The sequence below is a fragment of the Bicyclus anynana genome, chromosome 18, assembly GCF_947172395.1.
Source record: "Bicyclus anynana chromosome 18, ilBicAnyn1.1, whole genome shotgun sequence".
In the NCBI taxonomy this organism is placed as follows: Eukaryota; Metazoa; Arthropoda; class Insecta; order Lepidoptera; family Nymphalidae; genus Bicyclus; species Bicyclus anynana.
In genome coordinates, this window is record NC_069100.1 from 9,384,711 (window position 1) to 9,399,635 (window position 14,925).

General features: G+C 35.0%; 1 protein-coding gene across 2 annotated transcripts in view; it reads right to left on the reverse strand.

Moving 5' to 3' along the window:
• Positions 1 to 2,688: 2,688 nt before the first annotated feature.
• LOC112053175 (glutamate decarboxylase) overlaps positions 2,689 to 14,925 on the reverse strand; it is a 32,544-nt gene continuing 20,307 nt past the window's right edge. For both annotated transcript variants that reach the window (XM_052886838.1, XM_052886837.1), the window contains 4 exons: positions 11,864 to 11,942; positions 8,022 to 8,171; positions 7,138 to 7,332; positions 2,689 to 6,315 (listed from right to left, as the gene is read on the reverse strand). In XM_052886838.1, coding sequence (XP_052742798.1) covers positions 6,133 to 6,315; positions 7,138 to 7,332; positions 8,022 to 8,171; positions 11,864 to 11,942 — 607 coding nt within the window. In that variant the 3' untranslated portion in view covers positions 2,689 to 6,132. The remainder of the gene's footprint in view (positions 6,316 to 7,137; positions 7,333 to 8,021; positions 8,172 to 11,863; positions 11,943 to 14,925) is intronic.

Sequence of the window (14,925 nt, forward strand, 5' to 3'; positions counted from 1 at the left end):
TTGTAGAGACGGCTAGTACGTTTGTTAGTGTTTCCATAAGATATTTTAAACCACTACAACTTTATGAAGGTTTGGAGTTGATCTGATGATGGAGCCGAAACACAGACGATGGAACTCGTCAAGGATTTACAGCAGTCACCTTTTGTTTGGGCTTGATTAATTTGTATTGATGAGTACTTTCCACCTATATGGGTTGTGACTGTATTAAGGGTCTGGTGATGAAGCCGAGGGACAGTGAAGAGAACTCCTCGACGGTTCACAGTAGCTACCTTGTGTTTGGACTTGATAAATTTGTATTGATGAGAACTTACCACCTAGATAGATTATGACTGTATTAAGGGTCTGATGATGAAGACGAGGGACAGTGAAGAGAACTCCTCGACGGTTCACAGTAGCTACCTTGTGTTTGGACTTGATAAATTTGTATTGATGAGAACTTACCACCTAGATGGATTATGACTGTATTAAGGGTCTGATGATGAAGACGAGGGACAGTGAAGAGAACTCCTCGACGGTTCACAGTAGCTACCTTGTGTTTGGACTTGATAAATTTGTATTGATGAGAACTTTCCACCTAGATGGATTGTGACTGTATTAAGGGTCTGATGATGAAGACGAGAGACAGTGAAGAGAACTCCTCGACGGTTCACAGTAGCTACCTTGTGTTTGGACTTGATAAATTTGTATTGATGAGAACTTTCCACCTAGATGGATTGCGACTGTATTAAGGGTCTGGTGGAAGCACAGTGAAGAGATGCTAACACTAAAAATAAAAAAATAAAAATTTTAATAAAAAAAATTCAACCGACTTCCAACTCAAAAAATAACTTTAACTAAAAAGCAAAAAATAACATCCTACCTATGTGCTACCTTCTGATCAGTTTGAAGGCGGTGCCAAGCCAGTGTCGTGTTTTAATTAAAGCTGTTTCTGGAATAATCACAGAAATTTTGTAGTTTAAACGTATTTAATTAAAACATCACTGGCTTGGGACCGCCTTCAAACTGATCAGAAGGTAGCACATAGGTAGGATGTTATTTTTTGCTTTTTAGTTAAAGTTATTTTTTGAGTTGGAAGTCGGTTGAATTTTTTTTATTAAAATTTTTATTTAAAGTTTTCTTTAATGATTGCAGCAAAAGACCGGTCATGGTTGCCGTGATTTTAAATTAGTGAAGGTAAAACGTAATGAACTGGTATAAAGTCCATGTGCTAATTTCAGGAATGTTTAACAACTAAAGAGATAACTTTGTCATGCTAGAGATGCTGTTGTTGTAAATATGGTGCAAAATGAGAAATGCACACAGGTTTTGGAAGGTCTCGAACACTCCTAACCTTGACAATATGTAGGGTAAGGTCCCTAAAGAAATAATACTATCATATTGCCGGGATACGCCTTGCGCTGTAGCTTTTAACGTTTCTTTGCATATTGTCGGCACATTTATGGACTGTTTGCTCAGATATGCCTGCAAATATTCATCGCTTGATGTGCAACAATTAGCAAATATCATTTACTTTTTTCGAGTTACATGAAGTTATAAGAAGCTTATTATTTTCCAACAATTTTTGCACCCGATTTGTCGGTGTGTAGTAAATACGAGTATAACATATTTCATGAACATGACGAGACATTAATTGCTGCAATTCTGAAATCAAAATTGCTCCGTCTGTGTATTGCCTGTCGTCGAAAGAGTAAAAATTTCTGTTTTAGATTATGTACCATATGCCGATGATAATAAAGTGTAAATCGGCTTAAATTGTGTTTGTTGCAGTAAGCGTAAGTGGGTATTGCTCAAACGTGTGGGTCTGTAGACGGAGTCACGTGCAATATATAGCGTAATTATTATTTTGTTTCCAATAAAAATATTAAAATCCGACGCATGGCGTTTTATTTATATCTCGAAATTAAAAACATCTTTAGGTTTAGACGGCCTCTGTGGCGCAGTGGTATGCGCGGTGAATTTACAAGACGAAGGTCCTGGGTTCGATCCCCGCTGGACCGATTGAGATTTTCTTAATTTGTCCAGGTCTGGCTGGTGGGAGGCTTCGACCGTGGCTAGTTACCACCCTACCAACAAAGACGTACCGCCAAGTGATTTAGCGTTCTGGTACGATGTCGTGTAGAAACCGAAAGGAGTGTGGATTTTATCCTACTCCTAACAAGTTAGCCCGCTTCCATCTTAGATTGCATCATCACTTACCATCAGGTGAGATTGTAGTCAAGGGCTAATTTTATCTAAAGAACTCGCAGCGTGTTGCTACATAATCAGATTTATGAAGTTTCCGCTATGTTCACACTGGCTGTTTAGAAACTCAAATGGCCGCAACTACTCTATAATCTATGGCATCTATGACCGCTGCATTTTTTAAAATAAGTTTCACAGCTGACAGCAGTTCTATTTTTAAAGTTCATTCCGGCCCTTAGGTGGAAAGTCATTTGTATGAGTTATTCCCTCCCTATGGAGGGAAGCAGCATTTTCCACCCAATACTCGGAACAAAACAATATTACTTTCCGAGTATGAGAAATAAAAATAAATTTTACTGGTTACTACAGTCGTGTGGTCAAAGAGGGTCAAAGGCACATTGTTTATCTATGTACCTCAACTATGTTTATAACGTTTTCCTTTGGCTCGCTTCACTGTAGGTATGCCGCGGACCTAAAAAGGAAAATATGAAAATAAAACAACACAAGCTAACAACATTACCATATATTTAGGTTATACAGGTTCACAATCAGCAACAACAGGGAGTAATAATTTGGCTAACGCGTCGTAAAGACAATCGAAACATGATATAAGTACGCCGCATCTACGCTAACACACAACATACAGTAAAAATATCCCTTATTTTTAAGCAAAAGCATTAAACCTTTATTCACTCAATACAACATCATAAAATAATTGGGTTGCCATGTTAAAATTCGGCTACCATAATGAATAATTCCCACCAATAAATTAGTTTTTATAGCTCCAATATACCTACAACTTAAAAGAAATTGGGAACTTTTGTGCCCATGGGCAGTTTTCACGTATCTCGCGCGGGAGGCGCCACAATATAGGGATTTGCGGAGTAGGGCGTTACACAGTCGAGTCGATAACAGGACAAATTGACATAATGAGACCTTAAAAATATACAAATACCTACCCACCTGCCAAAATTCATAATAAAAGTCTACCTACTTGTTGCCTATGCCTTGCCTATACAAATAATATTGATTGGTAGGTATATATATTCTTTATTTTAAAGTTTTAAAGACAGTATAATTTTAAGACCAATATTATTATTATAATTTAGGAAGGCTGTGTTTGTTGAAGAGTAGATAGTAGACAGACAGACAGACAGAGTTTTCAAGCATGAAAACAATTCATAAGTCTCTTGATATGATCTTTTTCAATGATATCCTATACAATGGTGGGTCAAAATATAGTAGCTCTTTCCTTCGTCATTGGGTAAAAGATTTAATCTTTGTCTTTGTGGCAGGTAGGTTTAAATTGAACCATTTTACATTATGAAATTTTTATGAAACATTCACGCACAATGCATATGCATCTAAAATTTTCAAATAAGGGATATTTTTCATTATTTTATACATGAGAATTTTTTAACAAACTTGGAAGACATTTTGGAAGATTTTGTCTTATTATATTGACATTGACAATAAATATTTTATGACATTTTATATAACTAAAGCTTGAAGCTTTTGATACCCATATATCTACCTTAGAATATATTATATATTTAAATAACTACACATAATAAAATATAAAAAGGAAAAAATACAATTGATTCATAATTTCACAATGATTATCAACGCTGGTTAAAAATTTATAAGGTTTGAAAAATCTATTGATCTATCCTGAGAAGATAATAGGTAGGTAAGTATCTACGCTCTGTTTAGATACATGCACGAGTTTTCGAATCTTTCTAATTATAAAGTCTACTTATTTACATGTTAATGTTTAATTTGACAGACAGTTTTCATTAAAATCTTAGCGAATAAACTTATAGTTTATTCGCATAACTATTTATTACAACATAAGGTTATCGTCCTAAACGCCATAATGTGAAAATCGGGATGGCGTCGATTTAAAAACTAAAAATATCACTAATCTACATTTTATTATTGTCATCGTCACAAGATTTTCGTATATTTACACATATTACCGTTAGAATAACTACTTTAATCCTAGTAATAATTATCTCTAATTATGTAAAAAAATCGAAGTAATAAAAATTAAAAAATAAGCAAAAGAGTGGCAAAAGATAGATATTGTATATTACTGGCTGTTTTTTCTAAAAAAGCAGAACATTTAATATTATGATTTTTAAATGTATTTATTTGTTCACTAAGTAATACTTTTGCGCTTGAGTGGGGGTAGACCCATATTTTTAACCGACTTCCAAAAAGGAGGAGGTTCTACGTTCGGCTGTATGTATGTTTTTTTTTTTTTTTTTTTTTTAAACCAATATTCATACTGCGGCTAGCGTATCGTGGTAGATAATCAATTAGTTTAGGAATTTGATAGCCACACAGCCCACATTTTTTGTAAAATAAAATATATAATCGTAATAATTATGCATACGAGTATGTCTATATCAAAATCATAATTAGTGACTAAACCTACTTAAAATGAATAAATTGTACCAATCAAATGAACACGAATTGTTGTAACTTGATTATAGTTTAAAGTTTCAGCATAAACCTAATCTTACCTATATCCAAAAAAAAACAAATTACCATAATATGTGAAAAGAAAAAGAAAAGATCGAGTTATTTTGTACGCGCCAAACATTTTCAAAATATTAAAATATATTATTAATTGGCAAAACGGGAGATATGTTCGTATATAAGTGAATTACATTCCCTAAACCTATATACCTATCTATATTATGATAAAATATTTAAGTTACAATGTAACAAGATACCTACCACTTAGATAAATGTTCTCAAAATCTATAAAATACCGATACTGTAAAGGTTTGAAATGTCCCCGAAGTTAAAAGACTAATTAAAAAGACTGTCACAAAAAATATATTCAACTAACGATACTAAAGCACCAAAAGAAATTTGCAAACTACAAAAAATATCTCCTTGTATATCAAACGAATAATAAATAGTATTTTTTGGTATTATTAATTACAATATATATCAGTGAGTTATATAGAGTGAGAGACCTATAATATAATAATAAACTTTATACGTATTCTGAATTTCTACATTACAAACAGACTCACGAACAATTCCAAAAAGTTTATTTTTCATTTTCATTCAGTAGCTACCGAAGTACCTCATCCATTCATATCACACTAAACACTATATCATTTATAGCATACGTTTACCTAAATGTATTACCTACTTACATAAATATAATATTTTCATTGTCAATACAATAAGGTGAGAAACTTTATTATAATTTTGAAAGATAACAAAAAATAATTATACCTATATATATTTGTAGACGGTCAGATTTATAAACTCTAACAAAATTCAAGAATTATTAAATTTTTTATTGTTGTTCAACAACTTATATAATTTATGTTTATAAACAAGTGAAGTAGATTTCGTAAGTATTTTTAACATGTTAAATATGTCTGGACCAAATATATTGAAAACAAACGAATTACATTTATATATTCCAGTAAAGTCTAATAGTAACTACATTTTACAATTAGTTTACATTATACACACATATAAACATGGCACTCCTGAAATCACACACAGATATAGTTTAGACGAAAATATATACCCGTACAGAGTTTATTTTAACAATACTTTTACGTTAAATAAATCTTAATTACAAACTACACTATCGGAAGACAGATCGATGTTGAGAATTAATCATACGCAAGCATTTCGTTAATTTAAATATATTTATTCTGATGAGTACTCTTCACTAAGATTTCAAATGATGTTATATATCATCAAATTCACACCTACGAGTACAAACCTAAAATTAGTAACACGTTACTTCAGTAAATAGTGGTACATAATATAATAAATTACTTATTCTATATCCTTGTAAATTGGCAATAATAATAATTTGAGCGAATTGTAACAGAATAATGTTAAATTTTACTGAACATTCGACGCTAAATGTTAAATAAATCTTACGACGTGTTGAGTGACGTCATAGTTTTAATCCACGATGATGTCGTGTCCGAGGCGGTCAATCTCCGAGAGGAGGAAGTCCACGTCCTTCTCGGTGACGGCAGCTGAAGAGATGATGTTGCGGAAGAAGTTCGGCCGCCGGTCGTCGGGCTGGTAGCCCACCATGATGGTGCCAGCTTGCATCATGCGGCCTTTTAGTTTGGCACACACCTGCGGATTACATTCAGTAAGTATTACTTATATTATTACTAGCGGATGCCCGCGACTTCGTCCGCTCTTTGACCTCCTAAAAACGCTCCTATCGCAAAATCCGTTCTTAGCGGATACCTACTAACTACATGCTACCTTCCTGCCAAATTTCATCTCTACACGTCAAGCGGTTTTTAAGATTTCGTGATGAATGACCTTTCGCATTTATATATTAAGACTTACTTTTTTATTTTACAAACTAAAGACGTATAAACATCTACATATCTATCTTCTATCTATACCTACATATTATTATAAAAGATAGTCGTGTTAGTTACAATATTTATAACTCAGGAAATCGGTCCAACCGGACCGATTTCATTGAAAATTGGTGGAAAGGTAGCTTAGAACCAGGAGACGGACAATGGACATAGGATTAGGGTAGAGTAGGGGTAGGGTAGGCTAGGGGTATGGTTTGGGTAGGCGTAGGGTGGGAGCAGGATAGGGTGGGAGTAGGGTTTCACTCGAACGAAGTTGCGGATTGTCTGCTAGTTAAACAAATATTTAGACCAATAATATCCTTCCACTCGAATTAGACGTAAATTGGGTAAGCCACGACCTCTCAGTGCTGGGACCGGCCCTATTAAATTTTGAGGCTTGAGCAGTACTGGTAAAGCGAATTATTTGGTTTATCAAAATGAATAATTGAAATAAATAATTCGATTTATGCAATCCAACCAACAACGTCTCTTATCAATCACCAGACGTCGAAGTTAAACGTACGTTAAGAGGATTTTCTCAAATCAAAATCTTTATTTTTTTCCTGTTGTTTCTATTCCTTACCTTGCCCAGCTTAACCTCCTTGTTCTTGTCATGGGGCAGGCCCCTCAGCTGCTTGGGCAGGTACCAGAAGCTGACGTTCACCATCTCCGGCTCGAGGATCAGGTAGAACTTGTCGCTCTGCTCCCTGATGCGGCGCACCATATACTCCGTCAGCTCCATCAGCCTGTCCATGAGACGCTCGAAGCCCGAGGTTCCCTGAAGACAGGAGATTATGAAAACTTTATATATGTACGTACACTTTCGATTAATGGGTACAAGAAAAGAATCAAGAGAGAAAGAATGGAAGTAAGTCAGCAGGTACTTTTTCATACATAGATAGCTGAACTAGTGAACTGAAATATGTTGATGCAATATTTCAGTAACCGCATACTAAACCGCTTAAAAAGACGGTTAATGGTGGCCTACTAATATTATAAACGCAACAGTTTGTATGGATGTCTGTTTGGATGTATGTTACTCTTTAACGCCGCTACTACTGAAGCTATTTGGCTGAAATTTGGAATGGAAATAGATTTTACTCTGGTTTGACACAAAGGCTACTTTTCATCCCGGAAAAATCCATTCCGTTTCCGTGAAAAACTGAATTCCACGCGGACGCCATATTACATCGTATGTAATAAACCGTCTATATGTATAGGGGGTAGAGCTGAGCTTTGCCCTCTTCTAAGAAATTTTCTGTAAAAATTCTCAACCCGGAGTACGTAAGACAACTTACGCACTTCATGATATGCGGGGGACGGGGAGGAAAAGTGGGTGTGAAGTTGTGGAGGAAGAGGCTGGAAGTGTTATGCATCAGTTGTGGACTTATCTGTCATCGCTACCTGCCTCCCAGCCCCCGCTGACCATCGGTAGTGTTATAAATTTGCCAGGCTATAGTTGGTTACCTTGCCCCTCCACTGCAGCCACAGCTTGAAGATGTCGTTGTGTCGGCCGCACTGGATCACCTTGTCGCCCGTGTCGTAGCGCGGGTCGTAGATCTTGTCTGTCATGAACAGGTACTCGGCTGACATCGCGTTGCAGCTCAGCAGGATGCCCTGCTCGAAAAATTCTTGTTTAAAATATACGTAGTGTTGCCAGGTATCCGGATACTCGTAGTTAGGCTTTTCTGTTCCGTGTCCGGCCAAAATAAACGGTGTCCGGCTAGTCCGGCTTTTGTTAGGCTCTAAATTTAGCAAACGAGCGAACGACGAGTGTGTGAGGGAACAACATTTACGGTAATAGTCATGAATGGTTGTACCAATTAATACTGATGTACTAAACTGACTGGACTGTCCAGGCTTTTAATTTCGACGACCAGGCAACTCTAATCGTATGATAATTTACCTACCAAGTACTAGACATTGGAAGTGTTAGGTACCTATAAGTATGGCGTTACTTAGAATTTAAGTAGCCTTATTGATTGGATCTTGTACCTAGCTGATTACGTTTTAATTCTAGTTAAAATGCAAAAAATCTTTAATGCATAGACAATTTATTAAAAAAATGATTAGGAAGTGCGGTCTTGGGAAGTAAGGCCGTTTGATTTAGGAGGTATTAGTTCGTATTCGTGGGACACTAAAAAGCACTATAAAATTGGATATGACTCATGACGAATTCCTCGTATAAAAATTATCTGGGTAATTGTAGAAGAGAGGGATACATTCTATATCAAAACTCATAGTTTCAGGTATATATTTAGTTTTGAAAATTACGAGAAACTATTAACTCTCAAATTTCTTAATTTTAAACTGCATGTAATGTATTAATTTCAAAATTTTAGGGTAACTATGAGATAAGACTTAGGTAAGTATAGCAATATTAATCTTATTTGTTTACCTATGGATATAGAACTACTACACTTTGTAGGTACAATTCTTAGGTATAGGTATAACGAATGCCCGCATTCTCTACATTGCAAATAGAGCCTATTCACTCCAAATCCCCTAATCCCCTTATATCTACAATCATACACAACATAAAGTTTGAATTATACACCATGAAAACATCATCAAACGCAGACGTGCTCCGGTATCTGTAACTAATATCTCTAAATGATAACGTCGCGCAAAAACCGACTCTAACATATTGCAATAGAATCTATTTTATTCAAGTAAAATTGTGCCCTGTTTTGCAAAACCAACAGAAATATATTCAATCAAATTATGACCTTATGCTATGGTTATAAGGTTGTATATCCTGTAGCAGTAGGACTAGTAAGAGGGGCAAATTGGCAACATATGTTAGAAAGTGTCGGCAGGAATTTAATTAAAAGCAGCGCGTGCCACTGTCATGTTGTCATAGACATGTAACGGTGCGATATCGATAATTTAAATAAATAATTGAAACAGACACGTAGTTGTCTATTTCAATTATTTTTTTTTGATTTTTCGATACGATCAAACGTCTGCCCAGTTAATAATACTGCAGCAGTACTGGGCAGACGTCTATATTAAAATGATAATTGCTACCTTCCGTGTAAACCGCAGTTCATACTTTCAAATTGTCTCTAATTCTAATAAAATATCTTGGCCATTTATTGAAAAATAAAAATGAAAACCATACTTCTAAACTTTCTAGTAATCAGTTAGCCATATTTGGAGAATAGTCTGTCACCATAGGAGCACAAAATTACATTAAATAGTGACAAGTAATTTTTATAAATAAATACTTAAAACTAGCGGACCCGGTCAAGCTTCGCTTACTTCCCACTTACTTATATGCACTTACTTCCCTACCCTACTCTACCCTATTAGTTCGGATAAATCGGTGTTCTATTGTTTCTACATCCAAGCCATCGACAGCCTGGCCGTCCATTAAGATATAGAGAATTGGTAAATGTAACAAAATTAATAATCCAGCACCTACAGTAATTGTTAAATTATTTTTACTAGCCTACAAACCGAGTGCCTAAGTAAAAGTTACCATAAGAACGTTCGACAGAGATTCTGTTTACAAAGAAATCTGTTAACTAGAATTATAGTAAATATTATTAGTTTTAGATTTTTCTCAAAACGTATATAATCGCCATATCGATAAAACTATCACAAGTGCATCACTATTAACGAAGTTTACCGCGTGGGCGTGGTTTGTCAAGATTTATTGTTCAGCATATTGAGCCGACGTGGATGGCATATCTGCGAAAGATGACTTTTCCGCCGGAAAATAGACCTAAACTCCCTCCAATAACATTTAACTTTGAAAATGGAGCGCTTAATGCAAGTCAAGCTGGTTAATATCAATTTGGCACACTTGACTAAGTTAGACTGAAGTTTTAATTAATAAAAACGGTTTGCTTATAACATTTCTCTGTCTAAAAAGTTATAAATTAATATTCTATAATGCTGAAGTAATTTTCATTAAGTTATATAGCGTTTTTGTCGTCAACGCGCAATGAAGCCAAAATCCCAGAACAAATTAATACAGTTATGGAACTGTATACAATCTTTTTTACAAAATAAATTCAACCGACTTCTAAATCACAAAAATTTAATATTACAAACAAAAAAGAATTTACAAAATCGGTTAAGAAATTACGAAATCGAAGAAGAAGTTACCTTATTTAACAAACATTAAAAAGAAAATGAAAAAAAACATACGCGTTGAATTGAGAACCTCCTCCTTTTTTTTGTTAAGACGGTTAAAAATGTAAAGATATTCATATTCATTTGTTGGTATCAACAAATGAATACGAATGCCCAATCCGCTTTGAGCCAGCGTGGTGGACTATTGACCTAACCCCTCTCATTCTGCAAGATACTCGAGCTCGACAGTGAGCCGAATATGGGTTGATGATAATGATGATGATGATGATGATGATTTGTTGGTATGTACCAAGAGTAAAAATAAAATACATCTTTTCTAAGAGACGTCACGTTATAACAAATCTTAAGGGAATGTAGGTGAAAATATTTAAATTATTAGATGCTAATTACATGTATGCCTAATACATAGGCGTTTGCCTAATACATACTTAGATGGAACATATAAAATAAGTAATTAGCATCTAATCATTACGTGAACACGTATTAGAGTTTATTATGATGCTAATCATTTGTAAACATCTACAGAAGGGACATCACTGGCTTTGGAAGATAAAATATGTCAACAAATTGATATGCAAAGTGAGAAAAGGGTGTCCCTATCTCCTCAACCAGATGTTTGTCTGTACTGACAGTTCATTGGATTACACTCAAACTCACTCAATTTGAATATTATAATCCGTACTAATAATATAAATGTTATAAGTACATATCTATTTTGTTTCCGCGTCTCAAACGTTTTGAATTTTAGCTAATTGGTAAGAAATCGGTTGACCGTTGAAATTTATAGAAATGGGGTTCAATTTATTGTAAAATTTAACTATGATGGCCAAATCACGGTTTACCCTAACTTAACATTTTTTTGCATTTCTAATCAGGGCCCTGTAGCCAAGTGGCACATCTATTCTCGTTCTACGATCGCAAACGCTTCGAAAACTAGAAAAATGTATGTGAATGACATTTGCTATCGACAGGTCACGTGATCAAGATCTGTCATTGCCATACATTTTTCTAGTTTTCGAAGCGTTAGCGATCGTAGAAAGAGAATCGAAGTGTCACTTGGCTACAGGAGCAGGTAAGTAATATTAACAATTTTGATGCCACAAATGTTAAAATTTTCTTAAAAGTGTTACTTTGAATTGAGAAAAAGTTAACATAAAAAAATAATTTTAACAACCAAGATATATTTTTAGTGTTTTGCAACTCACTTCGTATTTGAAGTGCACGGTGGAGCACTGCAGCAGAGTGCCCATCAGCTTGTGAGGGTTCCATGTCACGGAATCAGCTCTAAAACAAAAACAATAATTTTATTCCGGACGCCTGCGATTTCGTTATAGTCCAGTCAGTTTAGCCTGGAAATGGAATAAATTCAATGTCGCTGCTTTTTGGATATGTTATTTATATCGCTAAAACTAGAAACTATAAAATGTTGCAGCGTCCTAGGGGTGTGCGGGGGGTGAAAAATGCGAAAAATTATTATTATTAATAACTTTGAGAGAAAAAAAGCAACGGTGCTGCAATTTTATATGCTAATAGAAAACAACATTATATAACTTGTATCAAGTTTGCAGCTTTTTTTGACATGAGTGAAATTGTTTATTATTAAAAAACCAATGTTTTTGTTATAAACTTTATCTATAACATTAACTTTTTGTGATAAGCATCAACAACATTTTATCCAAAAAGTAGCGACTTTGAATTAATTCCATTTCCAGGCTAAACTGACTGGACTATTAACGTGAAATGCCGTTATTCTCAAATCTCGCGGACAGTCTATATGTTGATCAACAACCTCCTTATGGAAATCCTAATAAAATCTGTTCAACAATCATAAAAAGTTTGATTTTGTTTTAGTATCGTGTAAATAATTTTACGCACATGAGAAAACGCAGTTGGTTTGATATCACAGACAGAGACTTCAATTTTATTTATATTCATAAAGAATAAATTAAGTAAATTTCGCTTAATTTTGTCCGCTAACCAGCTAGATTAAGATAGGTATGTACAAACTTTTCTTACTGGTGCTCATTTTATTGAGTTTTATGAGAATTTAAGACGCCTCATCTGTCATCTTGTCTCATCACTACATAAATTCGAATTCGAATAGTAGGTGTAAATATAAATCACGACTTGTCGGTAGGGTTATAACAAAAACTAAAGTCACCATACCACACCCGAGAAAATAATAAAGAGTTTTTCAAATCGGTTCAGTAGTTTCGGAGCCTATTCAATGCAAACAAACAATCAAATACTAATCCTCTTTCTAACATTAGTATAGATTTTTAATTATTAAACAGATCCGAGCTAAAACTCGAACGTCGACCTCTCAGCAGTTATAAAGCTACTCGTAATGCGCCAAAGGTTTTCAAAATTTTGAAAAAGCGTAGTCTACAATTTCTCTCTATATTGGGGATGCCGTCGGGGTATGCAGGGAGTAAGCATTAAAACAAAGTTTTTACCGTCGAGAGTGCGAGAGGGGCTGCAATCAATTAAAGCTTTGAGGGGTAAAAAACAAAGCGACATCGCTGCACTGCTCGTTTATCACACGGGACGGCCGCCTCTCACACCGATCCCACGAATATAACGTACGAGTCCTAAGATCGCGATCGTGGTAGGCGAAAAAAATGGTTAATAACGATACACTTTGATCAATCAACAAAACAAATTACATAAATTAATAGTTAAGATTTTCTCTACTCTTTTTAATAATGAATATTTGCCAAATCTTTTTTTAAATATGACCAATATTCACTTTCCCCTCCAATTCGTTAGTCGAAAAAAACTGTATTTGAAATGGATACATCAATTCCAGCTGGTCAGGATCAAAACTATCACCTTCCGGTGTTTCACACCGATCCCATGAATGTAACGTAAGTGAAAGAGTCCCTAGATCGCGATAATGAAAGGCGAAAAAAATGATTAATCACGATCCACTTTGATTAATTCAATCACTTTATCTTTTCCCTCTAATATGCGTAATAGCGCTATTTGTAGTAATATATTCGTTCTAGTTAGGTATAAAAGCGATTTTTAATGGGAAAATCACACTAACGTGCCATGAATAACGAAAACATTATTTAAAATTACGTAAATTTTAAATGACTTTTTACATGTTCTTAGAATTTTAGTTTCAATATTTGCAGGCTATCGACTCATGTGTTAAATTTAGTTAGAGGAAAGTTCTCCACGGTGTGAGAGAGAGCCGCCCGCCCTCCGTAGCAGGGATTAGTGTGGAGAGCGGGCGGGAGAGCGCAACTGTGTCAATACTGCGAGATACACTCGCGACACTATACACTTTACATTTGAAGTGCTTACACGGAGACTGTCTTTTCTTTGGACCTTAGTACAAAATTTTCTTCGGAAATTGAGGCAGTACATTTTAAGGGGCGGTTACCCATTGCATCCGTTCCGAATCCGTGAAAATATTTTTAGGACATGGTGGGTGACAAAAAAAAATCGATGTGTGTAATGTTTCACAATGTGAGTTTCTCTCTTCTCTTCCTCTCTCTATTTAAAGTATCATGTTAGATCAAGAGAGAGAAGAATTCAACTCTCCTGCCTATAAAAACGATGGTAGAGTCAAACTTATCGTCCCAAAAGTGTTTGTAAACTAAGTGAAATGAATAAATTTTGTTTTTTGAATAATTTTTGACTATATAAAACATAAAGTCAAGTCAAACTTCATTTATTTCAATTAGGCTTGATTTTTATGCACTTTTGAAACGTCAGGTTCAAATTACATAATATTTGATAATGGTGATAATAATTGGTCTAAAAGTTAAAGTTACGAGGGTTGTAAACGCAAATTTTAAAAAAAAAGCGACATAAAAAACATTTGCTTTATTTATATCTCTATTTAGCTTCACAGAAAATGTTTCGAGTGTTGCCTATTTCCCGACCTATTTTCCCCGTTTCCCATCAATACCTAATCCCATCTTTGGTTTAGCGGGCGAGGCGGATTAATCCCATCTTCCCGCCATTAGCCGCCATCAATCATTGCTGTTAAATACCGACGCGCTAGAGGGGGCAGGGGGAGGGGGGAGCAAATGCCGCAGGCGTGTGTAGTGGAGCGAGTGACATGCGAGGGCTGCTTCTAAGTACAGAACCTTTTGGTATTGAGTTTAGTTGTTAGAAAAGTAAGGTCCATGTTCGAGTCTCGGTGCGAAGACCAAATAATGTAAATCTCGGTCTAAGAAATGTAAGACTTACTTACTTACTATAAATTTTCGTTTAATTTTTATAATACAAAATTTTGACGGCCTCCCTGGCG